At 32.7% G+C, this 18536-nt stretch overlaps 1 protein-coding gene across 2 annotated transcripts in view; it reads right to left on the bottom strand.

Annotated features, from left to right (window-relative positions):
* Positions 1-1226: 1226 nt before the first annotated feature.
* Positions 1227-18536, bottom strand: part of LOC119670353 — a 61910-nt gene continuing 44600 nt past the window's right edge. Inside the window, exons 2-5 of one of the 2 annotated variants that reach the window (XM_038080578.1) lie at positions 4107-9998; positions 2855-3614; positions 1334-2780; positions 1227-1266 (exon numbers count right to left, since the gene is read on the bottom strand). In XM_038080578.1, the coding sequence (XP_037936506.1) occupies positions 1369-2780; positions 2855-3614; positions 4107-8639 (6705 nt within the window). In that variant the 5' untranslated portion in view covers positions 8640-9998 and the 3' untranslated portion in view covers positions 1227-1266; positions 1334-1368. The remainder of the gene's footprint in view (positions 1267-1333; positions 2781-2854; positions 3615-4106; positions 9999-18536) is intronic. The other variant, XM_038080579.1, reaches the window with a different exon arrangement.

Genomic DNA, 18536 nt, shown 5'->3' with positions numbered 1-18536 from the left:
TTAAATAAATTTTTATTTTAAATTTATATTGGAAAAGCAGAAGAACATACAATATTATTAAATAGTTTGTATTTTGTATGTATATATTTTTATTGTAATAAATATATTTTTATTTATTTTATAAGAGCTTACTTATTTTTAATTAAAAGTATGAAATATAAAAGTTACAACAAACATTTAATTTCTCTTAAAATTTGTAAAAGTAATTTAATAAATAATTTAAAAAAAGTTATTCTAAAAAAAAATTGAAAAAATTATTTCCAAAAGACCGCAGTAAAAATGGACAGAGATGTTAAGTTAAATTAAAAAAAAAATATAAAATATAATAAAATAAAGAAAAAAACACGAATTTCAGTGTTATTGCTTAATAATTTTTAATTTTATTTATATAAAAATATAAAATATATTTTGCATTCATTTTACCAAATATTAAAGTTTCTTTAAAATTTCAATTCAGCGAAATTTTGTGTAAATTTCTTGGAAACACACAAAAAATTTTTAAGGCTTTATTTATAAATAAAGTCGAAGGTAGGTAGGCAGTTTTTAAAATATTGTTTCTTTTAGCAAAATACATTTTAACATAAGTATTAATATTTAAAACTAACGATATATAATAAAATTATTTATAACTAAAAACATTCATAAAAAGTTCTTAACTTATTGTTCAAATAATATCACCAAAAAAGGTTTTTTGTTTAATTTTACACATTTCTTTTTTCAAAATTTCTTTTGTTTTTTTAATTTTTTTTTTTGAAAATAATTATAAATAAAATCTTAAGCATAGAATGAGAGTCACTCAAAAATTGATTTCTTTTTAATTCATTTTTAATTGAACAGAAATTGTTCGTTTTTGTTTTTCTAATAGAGAACATTTTTGTTAAATTTTAATTTTATTCCAATTAATTTTTTTTTAATGCAACAAACTATTTTTTTAACTACTACAACTAAAAATATAATACGTTTCTGCAGCAATTATACTAAATTTGCGCTTTATAATCATTTTTTTTCATTAAAATAAATGTTTTATCAACTTTTATTCAGCTTTCTTCTCCAAAGCTTTATAAAGCAACGTTTTTATGACTAGAGTTGCCATATTATTTTACTATTTTTATTGTTTGTCTTAAAGGAGGGTTTTGTTTGTTTATAGGCGTCTACTAATTTAGTATATAATTTACTTCAGTGGTTATTCATAGACGGGTAACGTTAGTTAAAATAATTTTAATTTATTTGTTGCAAAATTATTCGCATAGATATTTGACATTAAACCTAGAAATAAAAATTAATATTAAATTTATTAATTTATTAAATTTAAATTTAGTTAATAAAAAAATACCTCATTAAAATTTGAGATTTTATTATGCAGTGTATCTATTCAATAATCTGCAATTCGTTTAGTTCGAGGTCGGAACTCTCTTTACAAAACGTGCTCGAACGTTCCAATTTCGATTCTGTGCAAATAGGTGCTATATCTGGTACTGTGGCTTTTGTATCTATGAGCAAATCAATTTTTTGTTTAACAGCCTGAGCTGCTTTGAACACTCCATTTGCTGCGATGCTGGTGATTTTGTTTTTATTATTTGCTGTTGTTATTGCATTGCTATTGTTGACTTTATTGTTTATGCCAATGGTTTTCTTCAGATGCAATGTATTGGGTCGCCGTGTTGGAATATTCGAGGGTAAAGAGTTTCGATTTTGTGTATTGTTGTTCAGCGTGGTAACTGCTGTATGAGAAGCAGAACGCATTGGTCCAGTTACGTGATGAGTAACCTTTTCATCACCTGAACTGTTAGTCTGTTGCTGCAATTGCTGCTGCTGTTGTTGTTTATTTTTTTCAGCGCGCTTAGCGAGTATCTCACGTGATTTTGCAGAAAGAAAACTGCGACGCTGACCAGCAGTCGTCGTTGTGACATCTTGTGCCGGCACAGAAATTGAGCGTTGTTTGTATATATCACGTGCAGATTGCGTTGAACTAACCGACGACAGACGACTTGCAGCAGATTTGTTAGTATTAATCGAAGATGGACTAGAACCATTTGAGGTAATGTTTTGTTGTTGCAAATGACGACTTGTCTTATTGTTTATACTTGTGGGCCTATTGTGGGATTTGTTGGTGTTATTCATTTTGGTACTCTGAGTTTGTCTATTCACAATTATTTTGTTATTGTGTATAACTGGATTCGAACGAGATAGTTTGTTAACGCCTGATAAAGATTCATGCGAAATAGTTTTGTTGGTTATTACAGAACTTTTCATGCTTTCATTTAGAGAATCATTACACGGATCGTTATCCGATGATTTGCCTAAAGAATTCTTACTACGCCGCGTAGACGAAGAGAGATTATCTAGCGACATGTTTGCCGATTTTGTACCAATTTTATTTGCGTTCAACGCATTTTTACGAGCGGCTGGACTAGAATGACGTGAACTGTCACTAGATGATAAATGATGACCTTTTCCTTTTGTTGCTGGTATGCTTGAACTGGTGGCACTACGTATTGGCCCGGTAGAGCCATTAACAATTACTGTGCGAGCTTTACGTGGTTCTAGATAACGCGGTCGTATATCAGCCAAACGAGGTACTTTTTGTTTTGTGGACTCGTTAGATTTTGTTTCTATAATTGCTTCTTTTGCTACCTTCTTTGTGGTTGGTATGGGTGCTTCAGATTGTGTACGCCTGTGTGCAGTATTAATGCTATTGCGTTCAGAGACATTAGCACTTTGTGAACTGGCACGAAGGGCTTGCGGCACATGTGCACGAGAGTTGGACTTCAATATTCGACCTGTTTACAAAAGAAGCATTAATGTAGGCATAATTAGAAATAGAATAATTGAATAATAATGCATTGTTACTTACTGTTACCTTCTCTCAAATCATGATTTGCTTGTACACCACGTTCGGCTGTTTGCACATTCGCGGCATCCTGTGTTTGTGTTGCTTTGTATAACTGTGTATCCTGCGCTAAAGCACGTTTCGTATGCGCTTGTATGGCTAACTTTACCTGATATAGATCTTGATTTCTTGTATTTCCACCAAATGAAAACGCCTTTGATACTGGTTTGCTACGCTTAATGTCTATTGGCTCTAGTCTTGCTAAAGTTTGGATTTTCTTACGCAAATCTAAATCCATACGTTGCCAGGCAGTAACACGCATTGCACGTGAGCACTGTCGTATTAGACATTGTTCCACAGCTGATAGTATGGCGCTCACTAATCGAATATATTCGGGATCCCAGTCAAGATCTTCTTCTTGTAAGCCTTGCAGTTCTTTAGCCAAGCTGGCTAAATTTGCAGGCATTTGTAGTACCTTAGCTTGTAATACTGTGTTCAAACGTGTCACACGCTGATAACTACGGCAAGCTTGATCAGGAGTCAGCGACGAGGCTGTACGTAGTAGAACATCCTCCAAGCGCGGTATATGACAACTTCGATCATGTCCGAGTGAAAGGAAAGCATCGCTTGCAATTAGACTAGCAAAATGATCAGCAATGTAAGCATAGGCTGCTTCCAAAATATCTCTCACAAGATTTTCGCAAATGCCGCCCCACCTATAGGATGATAGCTGGGCAACTAAATTGTCGCAGTCGAGTACAGTATCGAGTACACTCTCCGACGTCTGCAATGTAAGAGTAAAGTGATTACTATAAATCTGTTTTGATTGAATAAATACATCGTTAAAATGGTATTAACTTAAAATTATATAATTTTTTTTAAATATATTAGTATGAAATAGTTTAGATATAAAATTATCAAAATAATGCAATTGCTGAGCAAACAATAGATTATACCGTCCTCATGCTGCTTCGTTTTAAGTAGGTCGCATTAATATATCAGCAATTTCTTATCAGTTTAATAATTTACCACTTAAATTTCTTTTAACAATTCCAATGTCAGATAAAGTCAGTGACGATGGCTAAACAATGCAATCCGTTGTTAAATTAAAAAGTAACTATCAGTTTTTATTAATATTCTCATATCTTTATCAGTCGCGAGTTGCTCATAATATTTGCTTTTAAAGGAAATATAGTATCAATTAAGCTTTAACATACTCTAAACTAGAAAAATTTGTTACATTAAAATTTCTCTGATACATATACTTTTTACTTACCAAATAAGCTACTATTTGCTGCCGACATCGGCCCAAGATATCTGGTGGTAATTGTGCAAATTGTCGTGTTGGCCACACCTTCAAATAATGTCTACAAGTCCAACGTAAACACTTGCGGTACAAATCATCCAAAGCATGATTCAATGCAACTGGCAATACCTGCAGTATACCGTCAATGCATCCCGAACACGGCTTATGGAAGTTATGACAATAATTTGTTTTCAATGCATGCGCGGTTACTTCCTTCAATCCTTCCAGACCCAATAGGTCAGCCAACGCAGCCAGCTCCATTAAGCTAATACCGTCGGGTGGATGCGAAGCTCCCGAATAGATGTGACATAACGCGAAATGAACTGCAGAATAAGAGTACCCTTGCAATGAGACGACACTTTGATTGGAATTCCCAGCTAGCATTGCGGCAAAGTATTGACAGCGTGATCGTAGTATGCATTTGTGTGCTTTGATACGACGCCCGTTTACCTCTACAATCATGTCGGTTGCAATTTCTTGCAGGAACATTTTTAACAAATCTTCACCAAGTCGTCGTGGTTGCCGGCAAGAAATGGAAGACTCATCCATGCCAGAGCGACTGAAACTAGACGCAAGACTTGAATCTGCACTTATATCAGTTTGTATATAATCGTTTTGTTCAAGTGCAAAGTCGTGTGGCAATGAGTTGGAGAACTCTTTCGAAAAGTTTGGAAACAAACGTGACAAACTACGTAAATTATCCACTGAGTTAGTTATATTCAAAAAACTATTGCCTGTGGAACGTGTCATAGTCCAAGAATGTGGTCGTGTTTTCGATTCATTTTGGAAAAGTCGATTTATTTGACGGTGATTTCCTACACTTTTACTCATTGTGTCGGGTGACTGTAGTTCAAACTTGACTGGTTTATCCATATCGGATAACTTTACAAAAGCAGACTTTTCAGTTTCAGCATTTTCATTGACGGTTTCCAAAAGCATTTTTTGTTTTTCTATAGTTGCATGTAACGATTCCATTGTATGACTTGATGCGGACTTCTTAGGAGATGATGTCTCTTTGGCCTCAATGATAGTTTCCATAATTATTGCAGATGATCGGTTTGACGGAATTTGTGGAGGTGGTACTTGTTGTAGTCCTACTTCGCGAGTTGCTAACTCCTCATCTTGTTGGAAAGTTAAATCGTCTGTGTCTGTAGTTGACCCTGGTGACAGATCTTTGGAAAGTACACCATCGGTTATTGAAGCGAGACTACTTTTATCGAAAGTTTCGTTGATTTGTACATCGCGACGTCGCTTTTTAATTCTGGTGGCAATACCGCCATTTACCGCATCTTCCTCACGTTCACCACCAGACATCGAATTGCGTGCTGAATTATTTGAGCTCGTACTTAAACCAGACTTGGAACCTGTATAATCATCATAGGGCGACAATGAACTGTCGACAGACAATGAGGAAGTTTTTGATATTAGAGGGATCTTATCTATAATACTCATCAGTCCGTTACTATTGCTATCTTTGGCATCTCCATTAGCGGTTAAACTAATAGAGCGTTTATAATCATGAGTTGTGCCGTCTTTGGTTTGATTGTTGCTCCAAGAATGTCGTTTGGCAGCTTCACTTTGAGCACGCTGCTGCTGAGAAATTCGCCGTATGGCAGCCACGGTGATTGGAGGTTCAATATTACATTTATAATCAAGAGACTTACTTTCACCATTTTCATTTTCTACTACGGTTTTAAAGTTATTACTTTTTGACATCAGTGTTTCAGTTGAACTTGCGCTAGACTTTAGGGGTTCGTCTATACGACGTTGGTTTGAAGTAAATGAACTGGAGAGCCGTTGAGCTAAGCTGAATGGCTCACGTTTACCATTACCATTTGAAACCGGTTTCTTTTCCCCAATGTCAATAAACATACTGAATATATTTTTCTTATCTCCGGAGTTTTGATCTGAAACTTCTTCAACTGGAGCGTCTTTTGCTTTGCATTCGCTACTCGAAAGATTTACAAAGAAACCCGTAGACTTAGGTGCTGTATATGATTTGCTCATTTCTGCTTTTGCCTCAGAAACATTAGGATCCTCAGGTTTCTTATCCATATCATCTAAAGATACATAAAAACCACATCCACTTTTATGCGAACTATTTGAATCAGAACGTTCTCGAAATTTAACTGGCAAAGCATCTATGCTGGATGTTGAACTTGTACTTCTACGTCTCTCTGGTCTGCAATCACTCATATCAACCACCCACGAAGCTATTCCTGGTATAGGTTTACGAGTTTTTGGTTTCGCACGCAATTCCACCTCTTCATCTTCTTCATCTTGTGGTTTGGTTGCCTCAAAGTCTAATGAAATGAAACCACCTGAAACTATTGGGCAGGTATCGGTTCTGCGTTTTATTGGTGGACTTTCGCATTGCTTAATGGTAAAGTCTTTTATAGATACACCACCTGAAATAATTGGATTCGCTTCATCGAACTTGGAACGCTTTGGGGTACGCGGCATTGGTATTGGGGAATCTGTTGCATCACTACAGTAGGCACCAGAATCGCGCTGATGTGAGAGAGATGAGGATAAGGTATAGTCACGATGTATGGAAGAAGTATTACTGGAACCAGGATCAATGTGGACAATAGAATTGTGCGGCGTATCAGGTAATATTGATGGTTTTTGTATATGTGAATCATAATCTTCATTATGATGTCGTCCAACGGTACTCGGTCGTTGTTCATGTTCTGACCAAACAAGACTTGGAGCTGGACTAGATGACGAATAATCTGTGGTGTAGCTGAGATCACTATGTGCAGTGTGCGCAACACTTGGATGTGTCCCATTAGCAGCTGCTGATGATAAAGGTGCAAACTTGGGACTAACTGCTAATGGATGGATGCTAAAATGTTGCATATTATGTTGAAAAACATATGGGCCATGTTTACGTTCTTGTTCTCTACGTAGTTTGACAATCTCTGATGAATCTGAGGAATCGACATCCGCAGCTAAAGAAACTGACGCTTCCGTTGCGTCTTCATGAGCAGAACAATGCTGTTGACTTTGTTGTTGCTGCTGAGAGCGACCATTTTCTTTCTCTCTCAACTCACATGAAAATTGATTTTTTTGTATGCCATGTTCGCGTTTCCAAAGTTTTTCTTCATCCGAAAGATTGTTTGTAGGCGATGCTGATGCGACTGATAACGGCTTTAATGGGGATTCTGCACTCGAATTAGAGCCTGAACTCAAATTTGATACATCTACAGGATTATTTGGGTTATCGATTAATTCTTTAGATTTTACTTTACATTTGGCGAATGCTTTGTGGAATGTTTCGAGTTTTTTAGTAGGAGAATCTCCCTCAACATCAATCTCAACATCTTTTTCTTTAGATTGATGAAAAGGTTGTGTATCTAGTTCATCATTTGATTGATGACCATCCAAACTAGGAAACGATAGTACCTCATCTTCATCACGTAAGGATGATGCGTCTATAAAACAAGCACTTGTGCCAGACGTTGAGAGTGGATTTTCGCGTTTTTCAAAATCACGCAACAATGAGGAGGCACTTATACCTGTGAACAGGGAACTTGTATCAGCAGTAACTGTTGCGCCAGCAGAATAAGTACGTTCACGTAAAAATGGCATAATATCTGGTTCTTTGAGATTATTTAAATTACTCTCATCTCTCGGCACATGTGCATACTGCTCAGTTTCCTCTGTTGGTTCTTTGCGTTCATTATATAAAAATTCAGTACAACAATCACGTAAGTCAGCATCACAAATGTTAGATGATGTGACAGGTGGTAATTGCGATATATTGGCTGCAGCTACTGCATTATGCGGAAACACCGACTCCCAAGAACCAGTCTCAGATGATATGGACGATGTTTCCATTATAACAATCTCTTCGTTTTGTCTTTGTTTTTCTTCTTTGCTGGCAGCGGGCAATGCGTTACTGCTTATACCGTTGCTAACTTTGGATTTTAATGTAAGTGGTTGGAGAGGCGAACCATCATATATTTTATTGTCAACTGTCACATTTGTTGTGCCATTACCATTACAAATGCCACTTAAACTTGTTCCTGCAGTTGGAGCCGCGGCATCACTTGGTGTATTACTTAAGCTGCTGCTAATTGGGGAATATGTATCACGTTCCTCATCTCCTACATCAACTTCACAAGTTTTTGTAGAGGATGCACTGCCTTGATGTGGCAATAAATTCAAGCCAGTTGGCAATTGACGTCGTACGTTTTCACTGTAATGAGGTTCAGACGACGTTGTCGAGTTAGAACTACTAACAATTGAGCAATTAGATAATGGGGATTTATCGTTGTCATCCAGAGACAACTGATGATATTGGTGATGTTGATGTTTAATTTGATGCTGCTGTTGGTTTTGGTTTTGGTGTTGCTGTTGCTGTTGGTGTTGGTGTTGTCGATCCAATGACCTTCCTGCTTGTAAGCCTTCAATGCCAATCACGGCGTTTGAGTTTGTAGAGGTATGTGCGACGATAGCAGTAGCAGCAGCATTTGCACTACCACTGCCCAAATCCATTGTTCGTTGTAAGCACGCCGAGTCTACTTGTTGTAAGTTGATATGATGACAACGAAACTACTGGGAAATATTTTGTAAAATAATGCAAGTGTTATTACGCTTCATTTAGCAATGAGATTGATTTTGTTGTTGTTGATTGTGGTGTTCATACAACACGACGAAGTTGGATGAAATGGCGTTAGCGGATAAGTGATCGTCGATAATGATTTTTATATTATTTAAATGTTTACCTTAAGAGTCACGTTCTTTGAAAGCGTGTTTTTCAATTTGTTACTTTTCCTCCACGCTATTTTACAATGTCTATTTTATTTCAATGTACGAATATTTGAGTAGTGCACAAGGTGCAGTTTGGATGCAAATTAGATGCACAAAGTGTGTCTGTTCTGTAATCTAACTCTTTGTTAAGTTGTGTTAAATTTGCACAATGGCGCTTAAAGTACGTGCCTTTTTTTTTGTTTTTAGAAATTTTAGTATTTTTTAAGTACATTCAACTGTTACAGCGTCAGTGTGCGAATCAAATTCGAGTCAAAGTAGTTCGCTACTCTTCCTTCATTAAAACTATTTATTATAAGAACTTTTCCAAACTATTGTAATTCCGTGCCCGCAATGTTTGTTTATAGCGTTCCTGGCAAAAATCAAATGGTATGTTATGTTCTTTAGCTGTCAACAGCAATAGCTACTTCCTACTGTGCCTAGTAGAACGGCCGTGTCTTACCAAAAAAATCGTATTGGTCTAGATACTTCTCCGAAGAAGCCACCTCAAGCATCCACCAGCTTGCCTGTTCAATTGTGATGTCTGGTATTGTTCGTTGCACTGTCGTACATCGCTTCTTCACCTTTGTTGCTGTTGCTGATGCTGCTGCTGTTGCTGATGCTGCTGCTGCTGATGATGATGATATTGTGGCTGTGCATCCGTCTTGCTGTTGCTGGGTCGTTTAATAGGCTGCTGCTTAGTTAATTCTGTTTGCATGCTCTATGCTGTGCTTCTCTACTGCCGACTGGGAACAAAATAAAAAATTTCACGAACCATTGCTTGCAGTACTGCTCCAATCCAACTTAATGTGTTATGCTATGAGTACAAAGTATCTTTTGCGCCACGACCAGCGCTGATTATGTGTTAATGATATCAAAACGTTGGAAAATATTGTTTCTTTTTATGTTTGCTTATTTTTCCTCTTAAGATAATTTTATGCAATTGTGTTGTTGTGTTTTTTTATTTTCAAATATTTTATAAATAAACTTTGAAGTGTAGGTATGTGATTTTGTTACATTTATTTTATGACGGCACAACGATCAGATCAAATGGTGTATGAAGTTTTTTACATTTTTTACAGTAGCAAAGTTTGTTATATAATCAATCTGGAAATATAAAAAGAAAATAATAATATATTTATTTTGTTCACGTTTCCTACTATGAATTTATAAATATTCGTATTATTATTGCAATATGTTTAATATTTCTTATATGACAAGCGCTGTCAACTCCTATTAACTTCATTGTTAGTTACATACTCGTATATATTTTTATAATATTCGTAATTAATTGTTCAAATAAATTGTTGACACTTTTTTACAAATATTCGTATTTATCTGCACAAATTACTTAACTTTTCAACACGAGTTTTTGACGAGACATAAGTGAATTGTTATTAGTTCAACGCCTTACATTGGCTTTACTTCCATTTATATGTACGACAGCATTAAGAGAGGTGTAGTGTCGACAATTACCGACAATAAATTTGGGTGTACCCAGTTAGTAATGGACTATCTATATTACTTCTATGAATACAAATGAGAAGAATTATTCCATTACATGCTCTTTTTAATAGTTATAACAACCTTTAAATTCCTTTAATAAAGACATAGTATTTGTATTTTGAAAAAGACATTGTAACTACTATACTGACTGTGATGCATTACAACTAGTTCTAGAAGAACACCTATAGAATAGCCTATTAATCTACGATGTGTGGCGATATGTGGTTTGCCAGTGTGAAAGTCATGACCATAGTTGTCAGTAAAGGGAGCCATTGTTTTCCAGTCACATCACGACTCTTAGGAAGGGAATAAGGATTATTCCTGCCTTGACTTACTGGGCAGGAACTAATGATTAGTATATTGTAAATTTTTAAGCGTCACATAGCCCGTTTTTTTTTTTTAAATGACATGATTTCTTTTGAAGTTTTATTTAGTTACACTGTAACTGTGAGTAACACAATTCCTATTCAAATGATCGCGAGCGTACTAGGCAGCTTTTGTGCTATAATAGCTGCTCTATTATACAACTCAAAGAGGATATAACAAATGATAGATATTTAAGACAATTAAAATAAAGGATAACGTCAGTTACAAATTAATTGACTATGGATTGTATAGTTAAACAATTGAATAGAAGGCAGTAACTTGTAGAATTACAGTTCCATCACACCTCAGTTATAATCGTAATAAGTGATTATTTGGCACAAAACTGTTAGAACAAACTATTATTGCTGCTCTATGTTGTCACCTTTATGCCTGTGATAGGAATAATAGAGTCATATTCTAAACCGAATCGTTATGAAGGTACAATTTCAAGGACTCTATTATATAGATGTATACGATTAAAGGTCTTCGTAAATATTGGGTTGAAGAAACAATTCCCTTGTACTAGTGCAAAATCAGTTTTGTTATTCCAAGCTGTCGCTTTTTTGTCGGAGGAATGATAAGCAGGCAGTGGCCACTTGTGCACTGAATTGTTATGATGGCATGGTTTCAGCGATGATATACTACAGTGTATTGTGAAGGAATTCTTAAAAGATACTAAGTGTAAAAAATAATTTAATTGTTCATATAGTTGGTGATGTATTTATGATCAGTTTTTATGCAAAAAGAAGACTATTGTGCCATTTTGAAATCTATGATGAAGAATAACATGAGATAAGATAATAACTGCTGGGATAGTGACTGATTTAGTTCTTTTACAAGAATTCCGCATGAAGGTGGTTAATATTTTTTTGCCTTCCTCTTCCTTTCACAGATTTGATTTTATAAAATTTTCGTCTTGTACCTGATTGGGAACAATTTCCATGTTATAACAACTCACACTGATAAGCTAAAAAATTAACTATTAATTATGTTCACATGACAACTTTGCACAGATTAGTGCCTTACTTAATCCCCTTTTCATAATATCTCTCCGATTGCGATAAATACCCATGTTATAATATCTCATACCGATAAACTAGAAGGTTAACTACTACTTATACTCATTTTTAGTATCTTTTACAACAGATTGGTATCTCTTACAATTCCCATCTTATAACAACTCTCTGATTGGCGTAAGTCTCAGTCTTATAATACTTCACTTCGGTAAATTAGAAGAGATTACTGAAGTAGTGTAAAATACATTTAACATATTCGTCACAAATTTCTGGAAAAAATAATGTCATCATTATTTGTAAACATTCTAAGAGTGCAAGTTAAACATGTCATCGGAATATTATCGTTTTATAATATTATTAAATTGTTTCGAACTGTTTGATTTGTTAAAATAGATAAAACAGCGGCAAATACAATAGATAATAATGGTATATAATAAAAAAAAAAAAAAAATACCGCACCTTACTTCTTTATAAATTTATTAATTATTATCAGCCTTCAGAAATAATTAATAGAAAGTCAATTTTCTATGGATTGAGAAGTGTTTCCATTACGAAGTGAAGACCTTCAAAGCATTATATTTATAAATGATAGTATTACTAATTTTACTTGAAAAAAAAAAAAATAATAACTATATAAATATAAAAATTGATGACATGCATTGGTTAAAAAGTAAATATTGTTTACGCCTGCCTTTAGACAAAATGTTAAGACGAATTTAATTACATCGAATACAGTATATATCATACATTTCGATGATTTCTATAGAATTCACTTACTGACCTATATGCTTAGTTTACATATAAAGTATATATGTATTTATATATCCTACACAAAGAAAAATGTTTGGTGCTTTGTTGATGATTTATGTTGTTCTGTGCCCGGTATTTATTTATGAGATTTTTTTTGATGTAGAAATCGTAGAGAATGATGAAATTGAAGTCTTTTGACTATGCGATAACAGAAATCCTTTCGTTTTCAATGAGACGACTAATGAGACTAAGTAAATACAATATATACCCAAGCAATTTCTGGAATTCATATTACGTTACCAAATTAAGAAAACAGCACAAATGTGTAAGTAAATAAAGAGAGAAAAACAAATATTTGTACTGGTGCTTAAAAATATTGAAAAATATTCATGCATTAACAGATACTATGTACACTGAAAAAAAAAACCTAATGTAAACATTTGTATGCGCATTATTTAACATCTTTAATTGAATTCAAAGGAAAAATATTGAAGTATTCATGCATTTCTTTTTATGGCTCGGAATCCAGTACAAAGTGTATTTCAGCACTTCAACTCGTACGTAAAAATTGGTAGCTAGAAGAGAAGTGCATTCGTCAAGACTCTTGCATTATCGCATGCACTTCAAAAATATTTCGAATTTTTTTTTCGTAATTAAATTTTTTTCTTTTTTCTTTTCTTGTTAAATTGTTTAATTTCCAATTGAATATTATTAAATATTAAGTATACCATATCTGCAATTACTCAACAAATGCACAACGTTATTTTGCAGCTGAAATGCTGATAAGAACTTAACATATTGCAGACGATGATTATTCGTTAATGAGTGATATATTGTATGTACTCATACTCGTACTCCCGTACTATGTACTGCGTACTCTATTTAAAGAAATTGCTTGCGATAATGTATTAATTTGTGGGCGTGTTATGTGCAGTTGTATGTGTTACTTCCACATTTAACATTTAGTTTTAAAAAATTTATAATGTAAGTTAAAACATATTGATAACAATTCTCTGAAGAATATATACTAACTTATACAAATATAGTAAGTAAAACCTCTCTTAAGTGATTACAGATGTGACCGGTGATACTGTCCGTTTAAGAGAACTATCTATTTAAATGAAAGTAATTGCTATGAAAATCGAAAACTGGTGACTAGCAATATTAAACGGTTAAGAGAATTGTCCATATATGAGAGCGTCAGTTTAGCATGGTTTTGCTGTATAATTCTATATTAATGATTAATATTATTGATTAGTCATCGATATATTAAAATCAGAAATATACTCTTTAAATGATTTTTAACTTACATAAATTTAATTATGTATACGTAGTATTCAATGCATTTCATTTGTCTCTTTATATAATATAAACGGTCAACTTTATTTAAATTCTTATCAAACTAACTTCGGTCATTAAACTTACAAACTACAGATACAGATATAAAAAGCAAAAAACAAAATAAAATCGAGAATTAACACATTTTATATTACACAATTCCATTATATCGTAAAATATGTTTTGAGTTCGAGAGTTAAAGAACATTAATAAATTTTATGATATAAGAAGGAAGATTCATTGCTATCTAAAAATGCTAATTACAACCGCAGAGGAAAACGTATTTCATCGAGAAGTAGCATGGTGTCACGTGCTTAAGGAAATCACATACTTAAATGGATGGATGGTAATCAAATTTTCCTGATGTGAGGAAGGAAATGTCATTTGATATCTTAAGTACATCAACCTAAAAATTACAAAAAACAAAAAATTTTTAAGAGACATCCATATAAGTTATTATACTTAACGAAAATAATTATTTTTTAACTAAAATGTAGAAATTAATTGTAAAATAAAAAATTTTTATACAGATATTTATTACAGAAAAAAATATTTTCCTATTTTTAGAGAATTTAACTGGCACTTTCGTATTGTATCAGTTGCTTTTAGTGCCGTTAACTAGCACACCGAATGCTCATATAATGGTAACCATTGAAACTTTCATTTATCAAGCCAATAGCGACATGGATTGTATCATTGTATCACTAAGTACAAGTCAGCGTCAACAGGAGTTTATGTCAGATTTATAACATTTAATTGAAGAAGTTCTATTTTAAAATTAATTACCGTGTTTTTTTTGAACCAAACTTTTAACTAAACATGAGAACAGAAATACTGAAATCTTAATCTCTTATTCTGCCTCAATGCACTGAAACATTAAAATGTTTTAAGGATTGAATGTTCAGTCACATATGTTTCAACTGAAAAGGTCATTTAACCGATTCTTACACCATATTTAAGAGGCCTGACCTATTTTTTGAATTAACACAAATTCCTTTATTTCCAACCATCCACTTGGTTTTGGAAATTCTTTTCCATAAGTTATACCCAAATCTCATTTTGAAATTTTAAGTAAACGCGTTAACCTTTTGTGATAAGAATATGATCTCTTGTTCTTATGTTGTTTGAAGTGGTATCTATATATAATTCTACTTCAAACTTATGGTTGATATTTATGGCAAACACTATGGAACACTGGGTATGTAGATCTGTTGAAATGGACTCTTCAACGTTTCCTTCGCAAAAATACAACACTTAAGCTTAAAACTTCCTGTTTCGAAACTTTTTCTATGGCTAAGCATTATATATTAAAATCAAAAATTATTAAGTATTTACAGTAAACATAATTTAAAGATATTATAAAATTTATTCTGGAAAAATAAGATTTATAATATGCTTTATTTTAAATCTAAACTATGCTATCATAAATGATGCTTTATGCATTCCTTTCTTTATGTAAATAACACTTACACGAAGAAATTACAGATAACTAGATACACTTTCATGAACGTTTAATCATCTCTTGAAATTATGGGATTTCAACAGGTTCGGTGAGTTCTTATTGCTATAGCAACCACCAACTTTTAATCATCTCTTGAAATTATGGGACTTCAACAGGTTCGGTGAATTCTTATTGCTATAGCAACCACCAATGTTTAATTGTCTTCTGAAATTTTGGGGCTTTAACAGGTTTGGTCAGTAGCTTTGGTCGTTTAAGACGTAGATATGTGACTTGGCAGGGACAATCGTTCATGAAATATTTTTGTGAAAGAGAGAACATCACGTGCTCAAAAATCAATATAGTGAGAAAAGTGATCTTTAATAAGATATGGTCCTGGAAATTCTCGTACATATTTCGAAATTTGTAACACATTGAAAAAACCCGGCAGAAGTACATTAAATGTATAAGTAAGAAATTGATATCTTCCAACAAAATCATTTATTTCAAATTTTTTTTTAAAGAATGAATCTACTAATGAAATTGTACTGCATCAATGCCCTATTCCTACATTAGAAAACTTTTACACTGCATTCTTTTGATAAATAAATCTTTTTTCAACTTATTTAGTATCTACTAAGTGATGATATGTGCTTTAAATAAATGTTGTTGTGGGTACTGGTAAACATACATTAATACGAAATAAATAGAACAATTTAAATGAGTTTGAAAAAAAAAATATATTTCCCATTTACGATTTATTATACATACCAGAAACTTTTAAGTAAAAACTTGGTACACATTATTCGATATATGGCAATCCATCAGTTACTATGGGAAGCTAATATTTTTTTATAAATCACAGATTTATGCCAATGAATACAAATCATGTTCGATATTTATTCCTTATTTAAACGACATATTTATTTATATATAGAAAAAAAACACGTTCAGAAATCTTATACTTAGATAAAATTTCTTCACGATTTGAAATAGCCATATATGGAGAGGCAAGTGTAGAAACGTTAAAAACATAACATGACTAGCCAATAAATTTGAACCATGCAAAATCAGGCACCAACAAAAGTAACGACACAAACGAACAAGACCAGTCGGAAAGTCTCACACATTACAAAGCTCAACAGATTCGATGGATGGACGAATGGATGGATGGATGAAGTGGCAAACCGTGATGGCGTGGGCAACGAAGCAGCCGGCATATGTGCTATGCGGTTAGGTTAATGTTTTGCACGTCTAAGGAAGAGTTTTATGTATTACAAGTAAAACACATTTTACATTTTTACCATTTTGCCACAAGTCAAATTATTACAAAGCATAAAAATTAACAACAAATTTATACAAAAAGGCAAAAAGTGTTTTATATATTTACAAAAAAAAAAAAGAAAAAACTGACAAGTGCTTTTAAACGTTTCTAAATACTTAAAGACAAAGCAGAGGCGTATAAGTACAAGAGTCGATCGAGAACATAACCAGCAGATATCATCAGATTTCTCGACTATTGTTTGCTACATAGCTACATAGCGCAACGCTGAAGAAGATACAAATTGACAAAATATAGACAAGCAAATAACTGAATAGCCTGAGGCTATAAATCATTGTTGTACTCGAACACTCGATTTTAACTATTATCACTATTAATATTCGAAACAAATTGCCAAAAAAATATATAAAAATACAATAAACTATTGTACGGCCAGAGGCATGAAAAGGCAGGAGAATGAGGTTGAGGTTGAGCGAGTGAAACGCGCGCTCTATGTCAATACCTGCCTCAATTAGATGATAATATTTAATAGATAAGTAACGCGTATACAGATAATGCGATAGAAGCAAAATTATAGGTTTTCAATAATTGGCTATAAAATCATAAACCAAATAATAATAAAACAAAAATAATATATAACAATAATAAATGGAAAATTTTATATAAAAAACGAAAACTAAAACAAATCGTTAAAAAACCAAACAAAAAACAAAAAACAAAAAAATAAATAAAAAATAAAAACGAAAACAATGAACTCAAACAGCCAAAAGCAATCAATAAACAAAATTGCTGTTAGAAACAATAAATCCTCAGTTTTGAGTATCTGGAAAAAGTTATTGCTTCAAAATGAAACTAGAAAAGAAAAAAAAATTTAAGTGGCGATTTTATATTCAATTTTAAAATAAAATATTCATATTATATATCAAATTTTTTACTGCAGAAAAAAAGTTTTTTTAACATTTTATAGAGTATCTTTCTCCATGATTCGTTTCTTCCATAACATAAGCATAGATTTAATTTATTAAATTGAACCGGACAATATATTCAACACACTTAATGGTGAATATACGAACGAATAGAAGGTGAGAATAGTTGCGCAATTAAATTAAGTGTTTACATTACGACAACGCAATTAAAATAAATTGAAAAAAAATTAAAAAAAAAAGGGAGTAACAACTAAACCAAATAATTAAGATTTAAAAAACCACTTGAATGATATAAAATTATTAAAAACTTATTAGAAATTATATCCAAATATAGTCGGTTATAGGCTATTTTAATTTATTTAATATTTCTAATAATTTAATACACCACTCCATTTTTTGCGCTTGTGTTTAGCTGCATTTGTGAATGGGAATCTCACAGTGGAATATTTTAAAGGCGCATTCTATTAATTAAAGTAAGTTGGGTAATATTGTTATTTTAACTCAATTATCTCAAACCATTCAGCAACTAAAAACCAACTGAGTATTATACAATTAACTAGTTAATTGAGATAATGTCAACGTATTTTTCGAACAGTTTAATAGTGATCAAAATATATTATTTTTATTTGAAAATATTTTGGTTTGAGATTTGAAGTAGTGGAGAGACAGTATATACTTCTAAATAAATGTAATCTTCCTACCAAATATGGGAAATTAGTAGAAAATTCAAACTTTAATTTTCAATTTTGTTCTGCAGAAACCAGCGGTAATTTCAAAAATGGATATGGGTAGTGCCGTAGAATAACATAAGCGGTAGTGTCCATTAAAATCACTTTTTAGGAAGTTATATAAAAGATTTTTAACATAATCTGTTAAAATTAAAAAGTTTTTTTCTAATTAGCTGATTGATTGTAGTGGCAGGTCAGCAGATATCTTATCGTTGTTCATAGGTAATAATTCTTCACCGGTTTACTATTCCGATAACCCAAAGAAGACATTTACTATTTTATCTACAAGAGATTA

The sequence above is a fragment of the Teleopsis dalmanni genome, chromosome 1 (genome assembly GCF_002237135.1).
Source record: "Teleopsis dalmanni isolate 2A chromosome 1, ASM223713v2, whole genome shotgun sequence".
NCBI lineage: Eukaryota > Metazoa > Arthropoda > Insecta > Diptera > Diopsidae > Teleopsis > Teleopsis dalmanni.
Note: the sequence above shows the minus strand (reverse complement) of the source record. Positions and strands in the feature narration are given on the sequence as shown.